General features: G+C 39.5%; 2 protein-coding genes across 2 annotated transcripts; one reads left to right on the forward strand and one right to left on the reverse strand.

Moving 5' to 3' along the window:
• Positions 1-1,968: 1,968 nt before the first annotated feature.
• LOC139881042 (uncharacterized) lies at positions 1,969-2,881 on the reverse strand. The gene is made up of 3 exons (XM_071865579.1): positions 2,616-2,881; positions 2,343-2,543; positions 1,969-2,269 (listed from the first exon to the last, which is right to left on the reverse strand). The coding sequence occupies exons 1-3, from the start codon at positions 2,879-2,881 to the stop codon at positions 1,969-1,971; spliced, it is 768 nt and encodes a 255-aa protein (XP_071721680.1).
• A 3,674-nt stretch (positions 2,882-6,555) lies between these two features.
• LOC139881043 (histone-lysine N-methyltransferase ATXR3-like) lies at positions 6,556-17,662 on the forward strand. Its single transcript, XM_071865580.1, is given in 22 exon segments — positions 6,556-7,906; positions 7,909-8,591; positions 8,593-8,668; positions 8,671-9,171; positions 9,325-9,381; positions 9,966-11,132; positions 11,474-11,841; positions 11,958-12,518; positions 12,605-12,705; positions 12,835-13,863; positions 13,984-14,056; positions 14,441-14,551; positions 14,637-14,737; positions 15,170-15,269; positions 15,387-15,482; positions 15,620-15,787; positions 15,882-16,007; positions 16,117-16,170; positions 16,428-16,675; positions 16,770-16,878; positions 16,960-17,265; positions 17,486-17,662. Coding segments are annotated over 22 exon segments (7,563 nt in total).
• Positions 17,663-25,990: the final 8,328 nt, after the last annotated feature.

The raw sequence follows: 25,990 nt of genomic DNA on the forward strand, positions 1-25,990 counted from the left end.
ACGTTGACAAGACCGTACGATTTGTTCAACAGCCCGGTCGTGAGCCAGGCAGAGGTGGTTACCATGGCCACACGGATTCGGTGAATGCCTTGGTGAATAAGATTTATTGTTGTTTATGTATTATTTATTAACTCACTGTCTGTGTACTTTCATTCGTTCAAAGATCTGTTTAACTACTGCACTATATTGATTCATTGTTTGTGATGTATTTGTTTGTAGAGCCACGGGTTGAGCCGATTTCTGTATCAGGCCAACGATTATCATGACGAGTACATGATCAACGAATATCACCACGAATGTTCACAGCGATTCGGTGTTATTTCGTCAGGGATCCGGGATTTGATGGAGGCGACAGGCCAGGGCGTCTCCCACGACGATCCCACCCAGGGTTACGTTGCTCCCCAGCGGCGATCACTGCTACAGAGGCTCGGGAGTCGGGTCTTGGGTAGCAGTAGACGACGCAGACGGCGATCACCTGAGGTACCTCCTCCTCCGGCTGCTGTACCTCCTCCTCCGGCTGCAGCTGGCCGTCAATCCGTATCGGATTTTAGGGCTGGTACCTCTCGTCCTGTTGGATCCTCTCGTCACAGTGGTTCTTCATCTAGGCGTTCCACATCATCTCATCATGGAAGTGGTCATGCGCGAGTGCCAGGGTCACAGCCATTGGATGTCGATGATATTGGCACTTCGGATTTGGGCTTCACGGATCTACTGACCGGCGGGGTATGCACGACCTATGACCTGACGGATCACACATCTCCGTTTCAGCAGCTCTCAGTCTCCTTGACGGATACAGGTCCACTGCCGACTGCAGAACCTACGCAGTACGATTTCGTCACGGGTTTTTTCGGTGACGTCCAGCCGCCGCATCAGACTCCTGACCCAGTGGGTGGAGATATAGATATAAGTTTAGGGGTCGGAGGAGATGCCCCCACTGAACGTGGCAAACCATCTGCGGAAGAGACAGAGCTGCAGCGACAAGATCGTATCGGTCGCGGACAGACCAAGAGAAGGAGCAGTTGGTTATATTATGGCGCCGGATGAGATAGAATTGTAGTAGACTAATCTTATCTTATTATTTTATTTATGATGTAGACGTTAACGTGCGAACGTAGTTTTTTTATTGAGAATAATATTAAACATTCTATGTATCCTAGTCCTACTGTTCATCTTGTACATCATCATCATCTTCATCGTCGTCGTCATCCTCATCGTCGTCGTCATCCTCATCGTCGTCGTCGTCATCCTCGTCGTCGTCGTCATCATTGAAGTCGAGATCTTCACTATCGTCATCGTAGTGAGCATCACCGACAGGCTCGTTTCCATGAAGCCTGTATGGGTCGTACAACATGTTCAACGGCAGCCTATCCGCCGGTGTATGAGTGAACCGGCATTTCTTTCTGTCGTGGTCTCTGCCGTTGCAATTACTACACCCTCGGGGTCTTCTACCGGTCATGTTCAGGTAGTCCCTCGCGCCACGCTGTCGTCTGTTTATTCTTCTGCGTCCACGACCGGTATGATGAACCATGCGAGTGTCGTCTGGTAGGAGCAAAAATCGGATTCGGGCCAATGATTTGGCAGAGGGCCGAAAACACCGTTGAACTGTAATCTCCAACCATCCCTTGTGTAGCAACGATAGACCAGGTCGAGAGGACGAGCGTGGAGTACCTTGGCAACTGCCATTGCATGAGAGCAAGGTATCCTATACGTGTTCCAACGTAAGCATGTGCACGAACCCATATCAAATTGAACCGTATGCTCATTGCCTGCAACTCCGAAACGCAATGGCGGAGATGTGACTCTAAACGTACGGCCGGGAGCATTTGGATATAACGAGACATCGTACCGTCTGCAATGAAGTCTGTCTGCGTCGAACTTTTCCATAGGTTTTGGTGCAAGAGCATATCTGTATCTCCCAATTTTCGATAGTTCGTCCGTAAATATCGCCATGGCTTTCGCATGCGTGGCCTAAATGAACGCCCTGATGGGCAAGAACCGGTCGCCTCTCAGAACGTTATTATAACTCTCCACGTCGTTTGAGGTGGTTGTTCCCCATCGGTGGAATCCGTCCAGGATCAATGTCCACTTCTCTAGGGGAATACGTTGTAGGTACCTTGCTGCAGCCTGACTCGATTCTGTGAGATCTGCCCATGCATGCGCATACTTAGCCTCATCCAACTCGGTACCAACTGTCCAAGATAAGGCGTACAATCCTTTCTTCTTCGGAACGCTTGACAGAAAATTAGCACGAATGTGCTCCATACAGTACCTGTCCGGAACCGAGAATTAATTAATGGATTAATTTGAACTTGAAATTACAATTAAAGTGTTGTAAACATCACCTGTGAACTCCCCAGTTTGGAAATTTGGTATCGAGCTTCGCAGTAGCCGGGACCGGCACGACTCTGTCGTTGGCAGTCTTCACGACCGCTACAATCGCCTTACCCTTGTACGCCCCACGAAGATGCGTTGCGTCAACAGTAACTACAGGGTGGCTGTGTAGAAAAGTGGTTCTCATGGCACCGAAATGCCAAAATACGTACCTGAATGAATAACAATAATTAGTATACGGAGTAAAATTCTTAGTATTGTGCTCGGTAAACATGCGTTGGTACCTGAAAATCTTCCGACCGCTATGCACGATCCCGTCCTCCTTCTTGAACTTCCACTGCACTGCGGTCCTATCGTGACAGTTTTGAAGAGCTCTCATGTAGCCGGGAAGTTGGCGGAAATTTGTCTCCCAGTCTCCATAAACATGGTTCATTGCCACTCGCTTACCGTCCGAAGCTTTTTTCCTCCCAATTTTACAGCCGAATGCTGCTTCGCAGTCGGCGACTATGGCCTTGATTGAGTAATTTGGACGGTCACGAATCTTTCCCATTATGACGTGGGCAACGTGAGCTTGCGAAATATTCCTGTCTTCACGTTCGTTATCCGCTCCTTCACAATTGTGCTCGTCACACCACATAGTAATTTGCCACGTGCGATATTCTCTCTTGAACGAAGCCCGGATCTTCCAGTTGCATATAATACCGGATCTTCCATGTTGTCCGGTCTGACTTCGTCGTGCGAAATTCTCTTCCCCGCCTGGTAGACCAGATCGCTATCGCACCTTGAAGCTCGTCCTTGTTAGAAAAATGTGTTCCCAGCTTTATATTATTAGGGTCCCCATTGTATAATTCTGCAGCACTAGGAATGCGGCGGTTTGTTATCTCATTAGGTCCATCCATGTTGCTGAACACATGATAGTCTCCTGCTGGTGGGACGATGTAATCATCGTACGATGAGGCGTTTCCCCGTATTCCGCGAGGTCTACTACTACTCTGTCCCCCGCGAAGGGATCCAGCCGGACGAGAGGGTCTAGCCCTAAAATCCGATACGGAATGACGAGCGGCTGCTGCCGGAGGAGGAGGTACAGCAGGCGGAGGTACCTCGGGTGATCGCTCTCTGCGTCGTCTAACGCTACCGAATACTCGACTCCCGAGCCTCTGCAGCAGTGATCTCTGCTGGGCCGCAACGTATCCCTGGGTGGGATCGGATGTCCGGTCCGAATTATGAATCGGATTGTAGCTGATGAACAAGTCACGACTCCAAGAATGGTGTTGATACATCAATGATAGCGTAGCATCATCATTGATTACGATACATTGTTTTTCACCGTTATCAACCGCGTATACATAAATAAGATTCAATTGTACCAGTTCTCTTTGAATTCCGGCATAATCGCACATTACTTGAGAAAAATCATCGTAGCTCAAAATACCATCGATGAAATACGTTGCGTCGGGAAGGCTACCCACCACGACCTTGCCTTCTACGAATTGTATAGAACTCCTCCAGTATAAATTTAAATAAGAAGACATATTTATAAAATAAATAAATAATAAAATAAATATTACAAATAAATTATAAAAAAAATCTCGTTTACTGATGAGAGAAGAAGAGAAAATATAATGCGGAAGAAGTAATGCGGTGGGTATATTTATATAGAAACTTAACCGGAAATCTTATTACCGGTTTTAACTAATTAATCATCTTCCTAACCACGATTAGTTGGACCGAAAACGCCGTTTCCGGTCCGATTATTGCATATTCACCTCCGGCTGAAAAAAAACACAAAAGTACTGTACCCTGTAATTTAGTACATAACTTATTATCTGGGAGCATAAATCATGAGGGGAACGATTATTGTTGCAAGTATTCTCTTTTCAACATTCCGAAGTGACACAGAGACATGACGCAAATAGCACATGTAATTGATGATGAAATACAAATACCACTACTGTAAGTAAATTATTCTCAAAAAAAAAGAGAGTAAATTCTCTCGCAAAAGTTTATTTTGGCACCAAAAATGCACTTGCCTACATTTTAGTCATTAGCCTTCCCTGCGTCATCTGCTTTAGGGATAGAGATAGCCCCCCTCAATTATGGGCTTGTTTCCAATTTGGGCTTATTTGGGCAGAAATAAATACACTTGTATATATCTATCGTGAAATTGATGATATTGTAATTATAGATGAATCAACAAATCCAAGAGTTCTATGAATGTGTATGGAGAAAAGTGATCAACGTTTCAATATCAAAAAAAAAAAAAAGGTTCAATATCCATTATAAAAAATAAAAGAAAAGAAAGAGTTTCGATATCCTAAGCCTAAGGTATCTAAAACTAAGAACCAAGAGTGTTTAGAAAATGGCAAACAAGAATGAAGAAACCACGTTGGCAAAGAACATAAAAGCCTTAAACGAATTTAAATATGAATGGAACAAAATTTAATTCCTACTCAAAATTCGGAAACTCACTTTGCATACTCTTCCCTCGCCATTAGATATCGATAAAATTATCGATCATTTCATATTTCATAACATCTCAGATAAATATCAATTTTCAATAAATCTATCAAAACGATTGTTAACTCATCGATTAGATAACGTCATGTCACGACAAATTTCAACTTCGACTGTAATTATTGATTGTAATGGCTGAAAAGTTTTTGGTTTGAGCCGATCCAATGTTCGATCCTAACTGTACCCATAAAAAAGAAGGCAAGAAAGTAATTAGGGACCTAAGAGTATTCACAATAGTGTCCAAGAATTGACATGTAGGACAGCCCAACAAATTTTTCTTATTACATCAAAAATCTTAACAGCTGACGTGGCATAATTTTGTCTAAAATTTTCTCTTTCATGCCATCCTATAAGAAGTTTGGCTAAAAATTTCTCTTACATTATTTTATTAATACTACATACACAATATTCTTACATATATATACAATTAATTTCAACATATCAATTTGATAAATTTATGAGTTATATATATAAAAAAAATTCATGAGTTAATTATCAAATTTAATTAACTATATAATATGATTGTTGAAGATGAGAGACACGTACGTTTGTGATTTTTGGCAACTATGCATTTACGATGACCGACAAGATTTAATCGTCGGAATTGGATGAGAAAAATTTTATTACATATATATCCAAAAAGTTAGTAAGTTCGAGATACACAACAACATCGATCCAAAAGAACATATAAATTCGGGATAAATAACAATATCGACAAACCATATTTATTTTATTTTTATATTTATATTTATAATAATATATAATAAATTATAAAGAATGAATATTAATATTTTATTGATACAATAATTTAATATTTAAATAATAGAATGATGATGTATCAATAAAAATTTAGACAAAAAATATTTGGTCAAATTATTGTAACAAATGGCCCCAATTTTGATAGTGTTGAAGAAATTTTTCTCTATGATAATAAGTACCTAACCATAAGTTTGAAACTCTTCCTCCATGGCAAGGCAGCGCTCCAAAATAAAATTTGGCTCAAAGTTTGTAGCGCCAAACGGCCATCCTTTTTAGATCTGGATGTCTGCACACGAAGAAAAGAACAACACCACTGCAATTTCTATAATGCCCTTCTTATCTAATACCTATAATACCCTTTTACTTCCACGCACAAACTGCATTGTGGCTCATGGGTGGAAACGTAAATTCGAAGAATCTTCAACCATTGATAATGAGAGTTATATAACATAACATAAAAAATCGAAATTAAAAGGAGAATTACACAGAAAATCAATACGAAAGCTTTCGTCTTCGGACCAAAAAAAAACACACGAAAGGTTAATTCGATCTCCAGTTCTTCGAGAAGAAGACCATTCTTTTTTTATCGCGCCGATCTATACTCTCAGCTCTTCAATTTTCTCGGTAATGTTTGGGTTTCTTTTATCTTTTTTCAATTCTGTCTAGTTTATGGTTTCGTTCTCCAATTCTTCTTTCAATCTTCTGTGAATTCAATTGTATTCGTGGGTTCTTCAATTTGCACCGCGTGCGTGGTTTTCGGTTGAAAACCTCTTATACTGGATTTCCGGAGCTAATATTGTGAGCTTTTCTTTGGTGGTGGTGATTAGGGTTTGTGTGAATTGCAGCGGAGTAACAAGAAAAGCGTGGATTGAAGTATGAGCATCCACAGCCCTGGAAGAGGCAATAGCTAAGGGTTTACTTTTCTACAGACGGAAGAAGGCTGGAATTTCCATGGGCGATGGAGGTGTCGCTTGCATGCCTGTGCAACAGTATATTATGGAGAGATTTCCAGTTGCAACAGCAGGAAAAGCAGACATGAAGCATTGCGTAGGGGAAAACAATAGTAGTAGCAGTAATAACAACGATAGCAGCAGCAAGGTCAACAACAACAACAACAACAGCAGCAGTGTAAACGGAAGCATTGACATTAGCAGTAGCGTTAATCACAACAGCATCAACGACAGCAACGGTAATAGTAGTAATAACAACATCAGCAGCAGCGGTAACAATGGGGTCAGTTCCGAGGTACCCAAGAAACAGCCTGTACGAAAGAAGAAGATTGTCAAAGTACTGGTTAAGAAAAAGAGAGTGATTTCAACTGTCAAGAAGAAGACTGCAGTTGGAGCTCAGAAGATTGGTAATGAAGTTCAGAATAGTGGTGCTGATAAGGTGGTAGCAGTTCCGGCGTCAGCAGAAGTTCCGGCATCAGCTCCGAAAGCAACTCCTCCAAAGGAAGAAGTGGAAGAGGGTGAATTAGGGACTTTGAAGTGGCCAGAGAATGCAGACACTGGGAGTGACAAGTTGCAGAAATTCGAAAGTGAGAAGGGAGAGATTGTTGAAGAGAACTGCAAAAAGAGCTCACTGGAGAAGACAGAGATTTTAGAAGATGAAGTAGAGAAAGGAGAGGTTCCTGGCGAAGACATCAAGAAATGGGAAGGGGAGAAGGTAAAAGATGCTTCTTCAAATTGGAGAAAAGGGGACGTAGAGAACGTTGGTATGTTTCATGATAAATATAGAAGAGGCTATGCTGAGAAAGGTGAATTTGGGTCTTGGAGAGATGACGGTGAAAAGTTCAGGAGAAGTGAAACTGAGAAAGGGGAGTTTGGATTTTGGAGGGATGGCCGAGGCGAAACTGAGAAGGGCGAAATCATTCCAGGTCGCTGGGACCATAAGGACAACTACAATTACAGTAAGCCACGGAGGTACGATGCTGGTAGGGGAAAAAGTTGGAAATTTGACTATGAATATACACCACCTTCCCGAAAATATCCAAGTGATGACTTTTATCACAAAAGGGATTTTAATCCAAGCAATAGGTGGGAGAGTGGACAAGACAGAGCTGTAAGAATCAGCTCTAAAATCAATGATCATGAAAATTCATATGGTAAGAATGAGTACAGCAATGGAAAAAGCTGTGGAAAAGAGTACAATTCTGGCAACCGTTTGAAGCGGCATGGTACTGATTCAGATAGCAACGAGCGAAAACATTATGGAGATTTTGGGGATTATGCTATTTCCAAAAGTAGGAGGCTTTCTGATGATAATAATCGTTCTGCTCATTCAGAGCATTATTCGTGCCATTCTGGGACAGGTTCTACAAGAATTCTTCTTCACGATCATTATCTGACAAGTATGCTCCCAGGTATCATGAATCTTCTTTGTCTTCCAAAGTAGTTTATGACAGGCATGTGCGTAGCCCAAGTCATTCTGAGCGGTCCCCACGACCTAGATACTATGATCACAGGGATTGGGGTCCTGCTTGTCGTGAAAGATCACCCTATGCACGGGAGAGATCACCACATATTCGTGAAAAGTCCCCTTACGACCGTGGCCGCTATAGTGATCACAAAAACCATAGTCCTTTTTCAGCGGAGCGTTCACCATATGCACCAGATCGATCTCCACATGTTCGTGAGAAGTCCCCATATGACCGTAGTCGTCACTATGATCACAGAAATCGGAGTCCTCTTTCTGCTGAGCTGTCCCCACAAGATCGAGTTCGTCCACTTGATCGCAGGGATCGGACACCAAGTTATTTTGAGCGGTCCTTATTTGATCGGAGTAAGGGCAGTCATTCCAAAGAAACAAGTCAGAGAAGTGGATCTAGTGAGAATCGTAACTCTCGGTCTGACATCAAAGGGCAAGAGAATAAGTTCAATCAGAGGGGTCCCAATGACAGAGACTCTAATTTATCATCAAAAGAATCCCAGGAGAAGAGCGACGTGCATGATATTTTGGCCGAGAAAAATGACAACAGCGAGTCTCACAAAAGATGAGCCGCCTCAAAGTATAGTTGTGAAATGCGAAGAAGCTCCTCATGCTGAGGGGGCAAATACTGAAGAGCTGCTTCTATGGAGGAAGACATGGATATTTGCGACACGCCGCCTCATGTTCCCATCTTGGCAAATTCTTCCATAGGGAAATGGGGCTACCTTGATTATTTTGGTCTGGAATGTGGGCCGTCAAAATTATGTGAGATTAAGGCTCTTGTAGAAGAAGGGTTTCTTGCATCTGATCACTTCATCAAGCACTTGGATAGTGATAGATGGGTAACAGTTGAAAATGCAGCTTCACCTTTGGTGACTGGGAATTTCCAATCCATTGTGTCGGACACCATTACGCAGCTTGTGAGCCCCCCTGATGCTCCTGGCAATCTTTTGGTTGATTCTGGAGATACCAGGAAATGTGGTGAGGAAGCAAATAACACCTTCTCACAGGAAGTTTGCTGTCCAGATGACGGTAAAAATTCATCTGAGCCTTTAAAAGACCTCCACATTGACAAAAGGGTTGGGAATCTTTTAGAGGGCCACCCAGTTATTCCTGGCAAAGAGCTGGACACCCTTTCAGGTACTACATTGTTTAAATATTTCCTTGAAGCTTTAACCTTAGCACTTTATTTTCTTTCTGTATCACTCCTCACTATTGTTCTGTGGAGAGTTCTGTCTTCTTCATGGCTTTTTCAACTTCTCATGGTTTTCGCAACTTTTTTCTTCTTTACAGAGGCATTGCAAATGAGTTTTGATCATTCTCTGTGCGAGGGTTACTCAGACTCTGAAGGTACATTTAATTGTTTATATATTAATGGGAATTGTTTTGTCCCTTTACATTTTATATGGTTAATACATTAATTGGAACTATTTCGACCATTTGCTATTTTAAAGTTGGGTCTTTCTGTCCCTTGATGACGCTCGAGCTCTGGGGGGCCTACATGGTAACAAAATAGCCTTTTCAATTTGGAATCTTGAAATGTCCTTGTTATGCACTTAGGTAATTGGTAGGGAGTTTGTGATGCACCTTTTATGGTTTCATCTTTCTGGTACACTCTATGGTAGGAAGTTTCATAGCATACCTTTTTTCATGCTACTTTTAGTTTATGCCTCTTGGGAGTTGGGACCTCATATTCTATTTGAAGATTTATCATCTCCTATCAATTTTTGTTTTATATACAGAGTCGCTGTAGTTAAAGAAATGACTGAATGTTAGAAGCATGAAACTAAGTAGTTAGAATTGTACCATGGAGCATCCAAGTCACATGTGATGTCATGCTGACGTGTTATTTATTTTTCTCTGGAATTTCAACGAATCTTCTTACATGGATGTGATGTGCATCTTATGATGAATATTGTGATGCTTGTGTACAGGTTTCATTTGGCATCTAGCTTGCAGTGGGGAACAAGAAGAGAACAAATCTCAAGAGTTACCAAGTAGTATTGTTGTCAAGTCAGCAGAAGCTGCTGAGTACCTTGACAAGGATTATGGCTTCATGCGTTGCGACTCTGTGGATTGGTTTTCTGGTCTTTGGTCATGCAAGGGTGGGGATTGGATGAGGAATGATGAAGCCACCCAAGACCGACCTTCTAAAAAGAAACTTGTTCTAAATGATAGTTTTCCGTTGTGCTTGATGCCAAAGTCTGGTTGTGAAGATCCTAGGTGGCATCGAAAGGATGATCTATATCATCCATCTCACAGCAGAAAACTTGAACTTCCTCCCTGGGCCTTTTCTTCTTCAGAAGATCAAAGTGATTGCAGTGGTGTAAACAGATTAGGTCAGCCTATTAAACCTGCTGTAGTGAAGGGAGTGAAGGGAACCATGCTTTCCGTAGTCAGAATAAATGCATGTGTGGTTAAGGACACTGGGTCATTTGTTTCTGAACCTAGATCAAAAGTTAGAGGAAAGGAGAGGTACCCATCAAAGTCTACGCGGCCATACTCTACACCCGGTGATATCAAGCGATCTTCAGCAGAGCGTGATTCCCAATCAAATGTCACTTACGACCAAAACTCAATAGGTTCTTGGAGGCACATTGAGTCAATCAACCCCCCTAAAGACCGTCTTTGCTCTGCCACTGACTTACAATTGCATTTGGGTCACTGGTATTACCTTGATGGTTCTGGGCGTGAAAAGGGGCCTTTTGCATTCGATGAGCTACAAGTCTTGGTGGATCGAGGTGTTATCCAAAAGTGGAGCAGTGTTTTCAGAAAACATGATCAGGTGTGGGTTCCGATTACATCTGCTGCAGAGACATCTGAAGCTGCCAGCAAAACTGAACTCCAAACAAGTGCACCAAGTGGTGATTCGTCTGGGATTCTTTCACAAGCACATGCTGCTACTCTCATTGATAGCAACAAGACTTCTAGTTCATTTCACAGCCTGCACCCACAATTCATTGGTTTTACCCGTGGAAAGCTGCATGAATTGGTCATGAAGTCTTTCAAAAGTCGGGAATTCGCGGTGGCCATAAATGAGGTACTGGATCCATGGATCAATGCGAGACAGCCAAAGAAAGAAATAGAGAAGCAAATTTTTAGTAAGTCAAATCTAAAGCCCTGCTTTTCTTGTTTGGTAAAGATAATAATTACTTATTTGTTGCGTTTCTTGAATACATTATGCATTCTGTATTTGTGTGTTTACTGGTTCAAATTTGAGAATTATACTGTGTATGGGATATCGTTATCTTGTGAATTGGAATTGTCATGGCTTAGTTATTTTTATTTCTCTAGCAAACATCTATTCTCTCGGATTTGATGTGCACTCTTTCTGGGTTTGTCTATTACGTCCACAATTCATGAAGGATGTTGTTCATTCTATGTTTTGTTTTTGAATTTTATAGTCTGTTATTCTAATGTTATTGTTTTGGGGCTGCAGAAGGCGATCCACGTGCTGCCAAGAGAGCTCGATTGCTGGTAGATGAAAGTGAAGAAGAATATGAAACAGAAGAAGCGCCAGCATCATACAAGGATGAATTAACTTTTGAGGATTTGTCTGCTGATTCTATTTTCCATCCGCAGCATAATGCATCTCCTGAATTTGAGATGGGAAACTGGGGATTATTGGATGGTCAAATGCTGGCACGAGTGTTTCACTTTTTAAGATCAGACTTGCAGTCGCTTGTGTTTGCTTCTTTAACTTGCAGACACTGGGGAGCTGCTGTGAGGTTTTATCAGGGTATTTCAAGACAAGTTGACTTGTCATCTGTAGGACCCAAATGCTCTGATTCTTTTATGTGGAATATCATGGTATGTTTTCCGATATGTTCAAATTGGCTCTAAATACCTTGTATTCTTCTTCTTCTTCTTTTTCTTTTTTTTTTTAATAACCTTCAGTAAGTTTCAGTATTATTTTCTTTTTGCAGAATGGTTGTTATAACAAAGAAAGAATAACTTCCATGGTATTGTTCGGTTGCACAAACATTACGTCCGGCATGCTTGAGGAGATTCTGCATTCCTTTCCATGTATATCTACCATTGATGTTCGAGGATGCAGCCAATTTGGGGAGTTGACCCTCAAGCATCCTAATGTGAATTGGCTCAAGGACCGAAGTTTGCGTGCTCCAAAGATCTCTGAGGATTCATATTCTAAAATAAGAAGTTTAAAGCTGATAAATGATAAATCATCATTATTATCTAAATCTACAGGCCAGGGAAATGATGCAGATGATTTTGGTGCACTGAAGGATTACTTTGATAATGTAGATAAGAGAGACTCAGCAAATCAAGCATTCCGCCGGAGCTTATACAAACGCTCAAAACTTTTTGATGCAAGGAAGTCTTCTTCGATTCTATCTCGAGATGCCCGAATGAGGAGGTGGGCAATAAAGAAATCTGAAAATGGATATAAGAGGATGGAGGAATTTCTTGCTTCAAGCCTGAAGGACATCATGAAGCAGAATACTTTTGAATTTTTTGTGCCCAAGGTGCTGATGTATTTATTTGTTACTTTCTTTCTGATTATCAAGTGTTGGTTACAATCGTTTAAAAGTCTGTACACTGTCTTTATCAGGTTGCAGAAATTGAACAGAGAATGAAAAGTGGTTTCTATATTGGCCATGGATTGAACTCCGTGAAGGAGGATATCAGTCGAATGTGTAGGGATGCAATCAAGTAATCTATCTCTCTCCCTCCCTCCCTCCCTCCCTCTCTCCTCTCTCTCCCTCTCTCTCTCTCTATATATATCCCTCACTTCTCTCCCACTGTTATAAATTTTAATTTATGCTTACTTTGCAAATGCAGATCTAAGAATCGGGCCAGTGTGGGGGATATGAATCGCATAATTACATTATTCATCCACCTTGCAACACTTTTGGAAGAAGGGTCTAGGGCTTCTTATCACGAAAGAGAGGAGATGTTTAAGTCGTGGAAAGATGACTTCACTGGCTTGAAGTATAAGAAAAGGTTTGGTAAAATCTCTGAAAGGAAATCCATGACTAGGAGTAATGGCTTTGCATATGTGGGCCTTGATTATGGAGAATGTGTATCTGATCGGGAAATTCGAAAGCGATTATTAAAATTAAACAGAAAATCCATGGACTCGGGAAGTGAAACATCTGATGAACTTGATAGATCTTCTGAAGATGGGAAGCATGACAGCGGTGAGACTACTGATTCGGAGACAGAAAGTGACTTGGAAATCCCGAGAAGTCAGTCAGGGAATTCAAGAGGTGATGGATATTTTGCTGGACATGATGGTTTTGCGTCCATGACGGAAGAACGTGAATGGGGTGCTCGCATGACAAAAGCTAGCCTGGTTCCTCCTGTTACCAGAAAATATGAAGTTATAGATCATTACGTTGTTGTAGCCGATGACGAAGAGGTACAGCGAAAGATGCGAGTTTCTTTACCTGAGGACTACGCGGAGAAATTAAACGCACAGAAAAATGGGACTGAGGATATGGAACTACCCGAAGTAAAGGACTATAAATCTAGAAAACTTCTTGGAGAGGAAGTTATCGAACAAGAAGTTTATGGAATTGATCCCTACACTCACAATCTTCTTCTCGATTCTATGCCTGAAGAATTAAATTGGACTCTGGTGGAGAAGCAGTTGTTCATAGAAGATAAGCTCCTTTGCTTCTTGAATAAGCAAGTTAGGCACTTCACTGGTAGTGGGAATACACCAATGAAGTATCCCCTGCAGCCTGTAGTAGAAGAAATTGAAAGAGAAGCTGATGATGAGTGTGATATACGAACAATGAAGATGTGCCGGGCTATCCTCAAGGCTATAGATAGTCGTCCAGATGACAATTATGTTGCTTATCGGAAAGTAAGATTTGATATTACTTATATTACAAGCTCAATTTGGTTATGTTTTTAAAATGATACTGATACTGACACTACTTTACCTTTTTTACTCGTTTTGATGTTTCTCCCTCCTCGTTGATCAGGGTCTTGTGTTGTTTGCAACAAAAGAGGCGGTTTTGGTGAAGATGATTTTGTCGTGGAGTTTCTGGGAGAGGTATAAATTTAAATTTGAAACAACAGTATAGTATATTATGTTGGGTGTGTTATTATTCTTTTTGATGTTTTATATTATCAAGGGGACATGGTATCTTTTGTGGTGTAAATTGTTCCACCAACTGTTAAATAGAATGTTTGAATGCGTAGCATTCATATTTTGAGATGGTACGACATGATATAGCGCTGCTATAAGTTAGTTTATTTTCACCACTCAACATGGCTATTCTACCTTAGAGATCGGCCTCTCTTTCCACTTCCCATAAATATTGTAGGATATGACAATATATTTGTATATTCTTATATGGGTTAGCTGATCTTGTTGCTGTAGAGTGTAGAATTATGTGTCCAAAGTGTGGTTTACTGAGACCTTTTGTTTTTGTAGGTTTATCCTGTTTGGAAATGGTTTGAGAAGCAAGATGGGATTAGATCTTTGCAGAAAAATAGTAACGATCCTGCTCCGGAATTTTACAACATTTATCTTGAGAGGCCTAAGGTACCTTTCACATAGCAGTGTTTTTGTTCTGTTAGTTTTTGCTACTTCAAATTGGACTTGACATTTGATCTTTATCATATGGTAGGGTGATGCTGAGGGTTATGATTTAGTTGTCGTAGATGCAATGCACAAGGCAAACTATGCAAGCCGAATTTGTCACTCATGCCGGCCCAACTGTGAGGCTAAGTAAGTTCTGATATTTTCCTATTTTCAACTGGCAGTTCTGGCTGCTGTGTGATAATCATTTTAATTGTCAATATTGTGAAAAAATTTGTTTTTCTGGGTCTGATTCATACATTCAGCAGATTGAGTGTGAAGATGACATTATCTGGGATGTGAAAAAAAATTTCTTTCAGCAGAACTTTTATTCTGAGTATTTAATATAACTTTAATAATTTTGGCATTATAATCTGTAGAATCCCCCAAAATGCCATTTTTTTTTTGGTATTTTCTCTTCGATAAATCGATTTAGCAACTTGATCTTAATTTCTCTCTAGTGGATGCTGTCTTGTGTGCTAGAGAATTTTCGATCCCATTGTCAATCAACAGCTTTTCACTTCCAACAAGAATGTCTGGAACCTATTAATTTAACATTTTTATCTCAAATCTTGAGTGCAGGGTGACAGCTGTAAATGGTCAATATCAAATTGGTGTATATTCTGTACGTGAAATACAATATGGCGAGGAGGTTACTTTTGATTACAATTCAGTCACGGAGGTGCACACTTCTTCTCCTGCTGTGTTTTTTTAGACCTTGAAAAGATCTCATAAAATCACTTCCTTTTCTTTTTAAAGTATAAGCTCACATCTTCTCTGGTGGCTTTGAATGGTGCAGAGTAAGGAAGAATATGAAGCTTCTGTTTGCTTGTGTGGCAGCCAAGTTTGTCGCGGAAGCTACTTGAATCTGACTGGTGAAGGGGCTTTCCTAAAGGTACGAATGATTATAATTTTTTTGGCTGGTAAACTAGATATTCTGTTGGAATAGGAGAAAGATAGATGTCTAGTAGTTCTTGTTGATATTCGTATTTTATTATCCAATGGACTAACAATTTATATATTTTCCATCAGGTACTGAAGGACTGGCATGGAATTCTTGATAGACATCAGCTAATGCTAGAAGCTTGTGAGTTGAATTCTGTATCTGAAGAAGATTATCTCGACTTGGGAAGAGCCGGTTTGGGAAGTTGTTTGCTTGGTGGTTTACCTGATTGGATGGTTGCTTATGCCGCTCGACTGGTATGATTGCTGCAGGTGTATTGTTCACAACTAATCTTTGTGGTCGTATTTTTTTTTTGACGCACTTCTGTTTGGCACATTCAATGTGGATCAGGTGAGGTTCATAAATTTTGAGCGCACAAAGCTTCCTGAGGAAATCCTGAAGCATAATCTGGAGGAAAAAAGAAAATATTTTTCGGAGATATGTCTTGAAGTTGAGAAAAGTGATGCTGAGGTTCAGGTGAATATTTCTCACCGACTAACTATCTTCGTATGCTTGTGCTTGTGTGCATGCTCTTGTATATGTTGTACTTGAAATTACTCAGGTCATTGATCACTTTTTGACTTAGGCTGAGGGTGTCTACAATCAAAGGCTTCAGAATTTGGCTGTTACTCTTGACAAGGTTAGTATCTATTGATTCGTGTTTGAAATCTATTTTTTCTGATCGCCGAGTTATCCACATGTTGTAGTATAAATGATGCAAACCTGTTATGGCTTTCTGATAAACCTGGTCGAGTGTAGGATTCTTGTCTAAGAGTGGTAGCTTTAAGTTTGTAAAATAACTTAACGGGATAATTTCTATTACCTTCGACATTTTATGTATTTCACCCTTACTCTCTATACATCATGGTTTTTTCTGCTTGAATGCAATATTTGCAGGTGAGATATGTTATGAGATGTGTGTTTGGCGACCCAAAGGAAGCTCCACCACCATTGGAGAAGCTCAGTCCTGAAGCAGCTGTTTCCTACATTTGGAAAGGAGAGGGATCACTTGTGGAAGAACTTCTTCAGTGCATGGCCCCCTATCTGGAAGAGGACGTGTTAAACGATCTTAAATTAAGAATCCACGATCACGATCCATCGGATTCCGATGACCTTCAGAGAGAATTGCAGAAATCTTTATTATGGTAAGATTGAGTTTCTTTTCTTATATCTGATTTTCATTTGAATTGTTCGCTGTCACCTGGTATAGTTTAAATAACAATTTTTTTTCTTCTGAAGGTTGCGTGATGAGGTGCGAAATCTTCCATGTACATACAAGAGTAGGCATGATGCTGCAGCTGATTTGATCCATATATATGCTCACACAAAGTGCTTCTTCAGTATTAGGGTGAGCATCAGTACAACTACAGAATCTTCCAACATAAGACATACCATTCATTATTCGTTAACTTAATAATTGAATGTGCAGGAATACAAAAGTGTAACATCTCCTCCTGTTTATATAAGTCCACTTGATTTGGGTCCCGAGTGTGCAGCAAAGCTTGGGGGAGGTCTTCATGAGTACAGCAAGTCATATGGTGAAAACTATTGTTTGGGTCAGCTTATCTTTTGGTACAACCAGCAATATGCTGATCCCGATTGTACCTTGGCTAGAGCTAGCCGGGGCTGTTTGTCATTGCCCGAAGTCAGTTCCTTCTATGCCAAGATTCAGAAGCCACCAAAACAGCATCTTGTTTATGGCCCAAAGACGCTGAAATTCGTGGTGGCTAGGATGGTAAGTCATAATTTGGGTCCTCGTTTGATTTTTCTTCTATTGACGTCCAAGTAAGAATTTCATTCTTTTCTTTCTAGCTAGTTTTGTTTGGTTAAATTTTATGCTAGATGGTCAATTCATGAGTCTCAAATTTTTATAATAGGTTTTGACTAAGTTTCAAATTTAAGTGCTTTAAAGCTGTGAGGTTATTAATTATCTGCAATGTGTTTGTTTCTTGTAGGAGAAGCAGCCACAAAGACCGTGGCCGAAAGACAAAATATGGTCATTCAAAGACTCCCCCAAAGTATTTGGCAGTCCAATGTTCGATTCCGTATTGTACGACACTCCATTACAGAAGGAATTGTTGCACTGGCTGAAGCACAGACCTGCAATTTTCCAGGCGATGTGGGATCGATGAAGTTTAAGCTTAGGAGCTAACCGAATGTTAGCAGACCCTGGTAACCACTAGCCACGACACTGGTGAGACATTACTATCGTTAATGATTTGGAATGACTTTGTCGAAATTAGCTGCCCTTTTAACAGCTGGAGTTTTGGCAAACCATTCTGAAAAGCAAAAATGGTGTGTTTTGCCGTCGCCGCCGCTGCTGCTGCTGCTAAGTTTTAGGATTTTAGCTAGCTAGGCTATCATTCTTTGTACAGTTAATTTTTGTAACTTTGTAAGTCATTATTGTGTTAGACGTAGTGCATTGCTTTGCTTTTCTTGTAATTTGAAGATAGAAATCAAAGGTAAAAAAAGAAAAGAAAAGAATAGAATAGAATTTTGCTCGCTTGTCCCAATTTTCCTCCCTCTTGATTGTTGTAACATCATTTTTGACTACGTTTTAGCTTTTGCTTAATCTAGTTTTTCTCATTTGTATTAGGCTTTCTTCAGTGTATTTGGTGAATTATCAAATTTAACAAATGAATTATAAACCACTTTACACGGTGATTAATTGGGTGATTATCATTTAACGTCGTCTTTCACTAAATTTTATTTTATTTTTTTTCCCACAAATTTGGTAATTAAAAAGAGTTTGATGTGTTTTATGAGTTCGACAGCGACAGACAAGATAATGTCTTGGCTATTTGTGTTGAAGAGAATCATACCATAACAGGAAAACACAAAATGAATAATTGAAGATGGCCATATTTGGGACAACACAAACAATCATGACACTATACTATATCTTCCTCGTAGCCAAACACCACGCTAATCTCATCTGTCACGTGCGAATCCCCACGCTTCACATTCGTAAGCCTATCACCTGGATAATCATCACCACGTGGCAACACACTCATCCATGATCCAACGGTTGGGATTGAATTACCCCAAAAACGACAAAATTTGAATTAGTACTATAGTAGTCTGTTACGGAATTCAGAGTGACAGGTAGGTAGGACGGCAGGCTCTCAGGTTAACGACAAACAAAGCGTTTGTACGGATGTCACCCAATCGTATCATTACACGTGTCCACTCCCTACTCCCCTTTTCTCAGCGTCGAGGACGACGGGATGAATGATGGTGGCGCGTGGAGCTCACTTGATTTTGCTTTGTTTTGTCTGTACGTACGGGAAAAGTAAAAAGGCTAATTTTGAAGGATACTTTTTGTTCTCTATTGCGGGAAGTAAAGAAACAAGAAACGTAGGGATTAATTTGGAGTTTTCTAGTAACAAGTAAGGAACATACTATAATAAATATGAAGCAGAGGACTATATTAAACTAGATATCTCGATCGATCGCTTATGTAGTATGTGTAGCATATTTGAATTACTAAGAATGAATATGCACTTTTCAGTTTAAGCCTTTTAGTTTTTCAACTCCTTTATTTTATTTCTTTTATAATTTGATCCCCATTCTTTCTTACATTAACATTACAAATGATTACTACTAAAGTAAAGTAGTGGTAATTTGTAGAAGTTGATGATGTAATTTAGCAACTTTTATAGTTGGATCGGAGAGGTGTTGTGAAAGAACGTTTTTTTTTTGAAAAAAACGGTTATCGAAGAAAGTTGGAAGTCTTTGTTTCTAAAATTCAGTTGTTTGACTTTGACAAATATTTGGGCCTGAAAGAGTGTGGGCCTCAGCCCAATGAAATCTATGATATGAGACCCTAGGAACATAACGGTCCAAATCGGATTTTGATATTATTACTACTGTGGTATGGTAGTGTGAACTAGAAGTGGATATGGTTGACGATTTTTTCCAATAATACAAATTCCTTGAATGCACCGATTTTTGTGCTTAATTTCCAGCATGAATTTAACTTTTTGGACAGCTTTTTCATTTATTATTACATTATTACATGCAGTTTTTACTTTTTACAATGTGGATTCCTTGTCATTTATGCATTTTCTAAGGTAAAAGTTTTGGTATATACTAGCATATGGGGAGAAGAGAAGTAACTCATCAACACATGCGATCTTATTCATAAAAAAAAAAACACATGTGATCTTTCAAACATCTCTTGACTAAGTTATGAATCTATGCATATGCAAAAATTAGGATTTTATTCCCCTGTTACGTTGTATGGGTTATGGGGGCATCAATTCCAAAGTTAGGAGAATATCAAACTAAACACAAATAATAATAATAATAGTAATAATAATAATAATAATAATAATAATTAGTCTCATGATTGTCGGTTATGGATACCCGAGAGATGTTGAAATTCGTGGGGATAAGGAGAAGATGGATGGAAGACAGAAGAAGATTGGGATTGGAGTTTTAAATTTGGGACTAGCCGTTAGGAATTTGGGAAGAAGAAGGAAGATGAAGACGACGTCGTTTTCCTCTCCAAAGCCTCTCCACACCAGACGACGCCGTTTCACAGCATCAGAGCTTCCTCTCACTCGCTGGGCCGCTGGCTCTCTTCTCACGAAATGGGCCGTCTCTTCTGTTTTGGCCCATTTGCTTTCTCAGTCCATCAAATCACAATTGCTTCTACTTCAAGTCAAAGCAACCACCATGCTTATGACACAACCACTATAGGCATGGTGTTCTCTACACAAAGCATGGAGTTGATTGCAATCTAAAGCATGGAGCTAGATTAGACTTAGTACTTTATTTTCACAATTAACAATTATTAGATTAGAGAGCTTGTTGTAGTATAAATACAAGATGTAAAGAAACATTGTAAATCATCACTTCAATCAAACAAATTAAAGTTACCTATCATACTTAAATCTCTCTCGATTTCAATATTTTAACATGGTATCTAGAGTCAATTGAGAGATTGAGTTCTAAAGATAACTTGAAATCACTACCAAAATCACTCCAAAAACGAAATTCAATCACTAACCATTCACAATGCCTGAAACAATATCATCAACACTGTCTGGTCCAAAACCAGAATTCACTGCCTGCAGATTTCTACCTGCATCCAAATGAAAACCCCACACAATCTCTTGTTTCAGTCCTACTCAACAACAACAACTACCACACATGGTCAAGGTCCATGTCCATGGCCCTTAGATCCAAGGTGAAGTTCAGTTTTGTCAATGGCAAAACAAAGAAACCTGATGAAGAGGATCCAACTTACTCTGATTGGGATAAATGCAACATTACAGTATCATGCTGGCTGATGAACTCTGTCTCTCCATCAATTCAACCATCTATTTCCAGGTTTGGAACAGCTCAAGAGATGTGGAAAGACCTGCAAGCCAGATTTGCAAAAACTGATTTCTCCAGAATCAGTGATGTTCAAGAAGAAATTGCTAATCTCAAGCAAGGTGACTTAAACATTTCAGATTACTACACAAAGATGAGGACTTTATGGGATGAGTTTGATGATCTAAGACCTATTTCAGAGTGTGAGTGTGCTATTAAGTGTGAATGCAAAGCCCTGAAAATCATTGCAGAATACTATGAGAATGACAAGATTATCAGATTTCTGAAAGGTCTCAACTCTGCTTATGCTCAAACAAGATCCACTATCATGATGTTAGATCCTATTCCATCACTCCAGAAAGTTTTCCAAACAGTATCTTAGTATGAAAGACAAAACATTCTACCTACAGAATCACTTGAATCTACTCTGGTAGCTTTTTCTACAGCAAAACAGCCTGAACAGTCTTCAACACAGCCTGCTGCACTTTATCTCTACAAAAAGGCACCTGATGGAAGGCCAATTTGCTCTCACTGTGGCAAACCTGGCCATATTGCAGCCAAATGCTTCAGAATAGTTGGTTTCCCTCCAAACTTCAAGTTCACAAAATCTCCTAGCCACAAGACTGCCTCTGCCAACTTCACAGTCACAGAACCTGCAGAAAAACAAGGAGCTTCAACTATTTCCATTTCACAGGAAGAGTATGAAGGACTCAAAAGACAGTCTCAGGCTTACTCTCAATCACAACTCTCTGTAAGCAACATGGCCACAACTTCACAGGCATTCAATGGTAAGCTTTATAAAAATCACTCACAATATCAAAATTTTCCTTGGCTGTTGGATACAGGTGCCACAGACCACATCTGTTGTTCAAAATTTTTGTTTAAAACTCTAAAACCAATCACCAATCACCACATACAATTACCAAATAAACAGTTCATAGCAGCCACACATAAAGGAACAATTGAATTGACTAAGCATATCACTTTGCAAAATGTTCTGTTCACTCCTGAATTTGCCTTTAATCTGGTTTCTGCAAACATACTAACTCTTGATTCTAATTGTGTCATTTTGGTCTACTCTACTAAGTGTCTAATGCAGGATTTGAGTACAATGAGGATGATTGGTTCAGCTGATCAGAGAAAGGGACTTTATTTTGTGAGACTAGAAGATAATTTTGAAAATCCTAGGAGCTGTTTTGATAAAAACTATTCTGCTGCTAATGTAATAGACTTGCCTAGGGATGAATTTGACATATGGCATTTTAGACTTGGTCATCCGTCTAGTGCCAGATTGCCAAGTTTTAAGACCATTAATCATAATATCAGTTTCAATGATAAGCATGTTTGTGATATCTGTCATTATGCCAAGCAAAGAAAGCAAACTTTCTATCTCAGTAACTCCATTGCAAAAGAAAAATTTGACCTAATTCATATGGATATTTGGGGACCTGTTTCTCCATCTATTCATGGACATAGGTATTTCTTAACAATTGTTGATGATCATTCTAGGCACACTTGGCTGTATTTCATGAAACATAAATCAGAAACTAGGAGTCTAATTGTTCAGTTTCACAAAATGATAGAAACTCAGTTCAACAAGAAAATCAAGACTATTAGAAGTGACAATGGTCTAGAATTCAATCATACACAGTTTTATGCATCAAATGGCATCATTCATGAAACATCCTGTGTAGAATGTCCAGAACAAAATGGGAGAGTAGAAAGGAAACATCAACATATTCTGAATGTAGGAAGAGCATTACAATTTCAAAGTAAGCTTCCTCTTAAATTCTGGAATTATGCCATATCACATGCCATTCATCTCATTAACAGGACTCCTACACCTATTCTGCATAACAAGACTCCTTATGAACTGTTGTATGACAAAATTCCAGACTTAGATCACTTAAAAGTTTATGGTTCATTGTGTTTTATATCAACTCTAGATAGAAACAAGACTAAATTTATGGCAAGGTCATCTAAATGTGTTCTTTTAGGCTATCAAAATGGAACCAAGGGATATAAAGTGCTGCATCTTGATACTCACAGCATACAGATAGGATATCATGTAACATTTCATGAGCATATATTCCCTACAGTGGTCCACAAACTAGCCTAGATGATTTGCATTTAGTACTACCTAGAAGAAATAGTCTTATACCTGTCTTAGATGATGATACTGAAAACAATAACCTGCATCATAGTCCTGAGAATGTTGTTGATACTGATGTTAATGATCATTTAGAGGAATCCACTGAGACCATAGAACCTGTAATACAGACAGAAATCAGAAGGTCAAAAAGGCATAGGTTCACACCTAAACACTTAGAGGATTATCACTGCAATTTAATCTCATCTCTGTCTCAGCAAGACCATGAATCACTCCTCAAGGACTCAAGCATCATGCATATCCCAGGTACTCCTCATTCAATCAAAAATCATTTACCTTTTCCTAAACTGTCAAACAAACATCTAGCATTTACCTTGAACATATGTTGTCAAAAAGAACCAAACACATATAAGCAAGCCATTGAAAATGAAAATTGGCAGACAGCCATAGAGAGTGAATTGAGAGCTTTGTCTGAAAATGAGACATGGCTAGTTTCTGATTTGCCTGAAGGAAAAAGAGCCATAGGCTGTAAGTGGGTGTTCAAGCTCAAACATAAGGCAGATGGTTCCATTGAAAGGTACAAGGCTAGGTTGGTGGCTAAGGGATATACACAGGAAGAAGGGATTGACTATTCAGAGACATTCTCACCTGTTGCAAAATTCACAACCATCAGGATCTTATTGAGTGTGGCTACAGCTAAAGGTTGGCATTTGGCTCAGTTAGACATCAATAATGCTTTCCTCCATGGAGAGTTAAATGAGGAGGTGTACATGAAGCCACCTCCAGGATCTAACATCCCACAGAGCAAAGTATGCAAGCTGATGAAGTCACTATATGGCCTGAAACAGGCAAGCAGACAGTGGAACTTTAAACTCACACAGGCACTAATGGAATTTGGTTACTCACAATCATCATCAGATCATTCTCTCTTCACTAACTCTAAGGATAACTCATTTACAGTTATTCTGGTTTATGTGGATGATTTGATAATTGCAGGCAATAGTGAAAAGCAAATATCACTGATCAAAGACTTTCTGCACAGAAGATTTAGCATCAAGGACTTAGGAAAGCTCAAATATTTCCTAGGTTTTGAAATAGCTAGATCAAAGGAAGGGATTCACATGTGCCAAAGGAAGTATGTCCTAGAAATGCTAGCAGACAATGGTTTTCTGGGATGTAAGCCAGCATCTACTCCTATGTTCTATTCTATGGAATTTGATGCAACTTCCCCAAAACTAGAGGATGCATCAATCTACAGGACTTTGATTGGAAAATTACTTTACCTGACTCACACTAGACCGGATATTTCACAAAGCACACAGTTTCTATCACAATTTCTTCAAGAGCCAACAAATGCACATTTACAGGCAGCACACAGGGTATTGAGGTATTTGAAGAACTCACCTGGCCAAGGAATTTTCTTTCCTTCTGAGAACTCACTGATACTCAAATCATACTCCGACGCGGATTGGGCAAAATGTCCCACCACAAGAAAGTCGGTCACTGGCTTCTGTATTTTTCTCGGAAATGGACTTATTTCTTGGAAGTCCAAGAAGCAGTCCACTGTATCTCGATCCTCGACTGAAGCGGAATACCGGGCAATGGCGATGGTAGCCTGTGAGATAACTTGGATAAGATACATCCTTGAAGATCTGCAAGTCACTCACCCTCAAGCTGTCTCCTTATACTGTGACAGTCAATCTGCGATTCACATTGCTAAGAACGCTGTTTTCCACGAACGAACCAAGCACATCGAAATTGACTGCCATATTATAAGGAATCAGGTGAGGGATGGATCGATTTCGCTGTTTCCGATTTCATCTGCGCAACAGCTTGCTGATTTCTTCACCAAATCACAAAGAAAACCCAAATTTCAATTTTTCTTATCCAAGCTTGGGCTTCTCGATTGGAGACACGCCAAGCTTGTGGGGGGCTGTTGAAATTCGTGGGGATAAGGAGAAGATGGATGGAAGACAGAAGAAGATTGGGATTGGAGTTTTAAATTTGGGACTAGCCGTTAGGAATTTGGGAAGAAGAAGGAAGATGAAGACGACGTCGTTTTTCCTCTCCAAAGCCTCTCCACACCAGACGACGCCGTTTCACAGCATCAGAGCTTCCTCTCACTCGCTGGGCCGCTGGCTCTCTTCTCACGAAATGGGCCGTCTCTTCTGTTTTGGCCCATTTGCTTTCTCAGTCCATCAAATCACAATTGCTTCTACTTCAAGTCAAAGCAACCACCATGCTTATGACACAACCACTATAGGCATGGTGTTCTCTACACAAAGCATGGAGTTGATTACAATCTAAAGCATGGAGCTAGATTAGACTTAGTACTTTATTTTCACAATTAACAATTATTAGATTAGAGAGCTTGTTGTAGTATAAATACAAGATGTAAAGAAATATTGTAAATCATCACTTCAATCAAACAAATTCAAGTTACCTATCATACTTAAATCTCTCTCGATTTCAATATTTTAACAAGAGACCTAATAATAATAATAATAATAATAATAATTGATCATAAGAAAAAAAACACAACTAATAATCTTCTTCTTGATAAGTTTTTATTAGGATTTCTATAGTTCTGTGGATGTTGATAAAACATCTAAGTATATATTAGTACTATCTTAATTACTATTAGAGATTTTAGGATTTGCATTGTAAGTCAAAAAAAAAGATGCACATTTCTCTATGATGCACATTTCTCTATGAATTGAGCTGTTCTTATACCCTACTTTCCTTGCTCCCCTATCAAAGGAATCGCAAAGAAGAAAATACTAGACAAAGCAAACAAGAAAAGTAAAAAAGCAAGCTAAAGTTAAGTTTTTCCACTATACTTAGACCAAAGAAGCTTTTTTACACGCACATAATATGTATATTTAGTCTTTCCATAGTTTACACCTCTCTCCCTTCACTACTCTTTAATTTCTTTCTTCCATTCTATTCAAAATCCAAACTTTTCCTCCCATCACATTAATTAGGCACTCTTCAACAAATTAAGTTGCTTTCTTAATTTCTTATAAAA

Source organism: Rutidosis leptorrhynchoides, unplaced genomic scaffold (assembly GCF_046630445.1).
Source record: "Rutidosis leptorrhynchoides isolate AG116_Rl617_1_P2 unplaced genomic scaffold, CSIRO_AGI_Rlap_v1 contig107, whole genome shotgun sequence".
NCBI lineage: Eukaryota > Viridiplantae > Streptophyta > Magnoliopsida > Asterales > Asteraceae > Rutidosis > Rutidosis leptorrhynchoides.

Excerpts from the sequence above, each read along its gene's own strand:
- LOC139881042 (XM_071865579.1), bottom strand. The coding sequence starts at position 2,881 with ATGGGAAAGATTCGTGACCGTCCAAATTACTCAATCAAGGCCATAGTC. Across the intron at positions 2,544-2,615 it reads AGCGGTCGGAAGATTTTCAG|GTACGTATTTTGGCATTTCG; the intron begins GTACCAACGCAT and ends TTATTCATTCAG. Across the intron at positions 2,270-2,342 it reads CCAAACTGGGGAGTTCACAG|GTACTGTATGGAGCACATTC; the intron begins GTGATGTTTACA and ends GGTTCCGGACAG.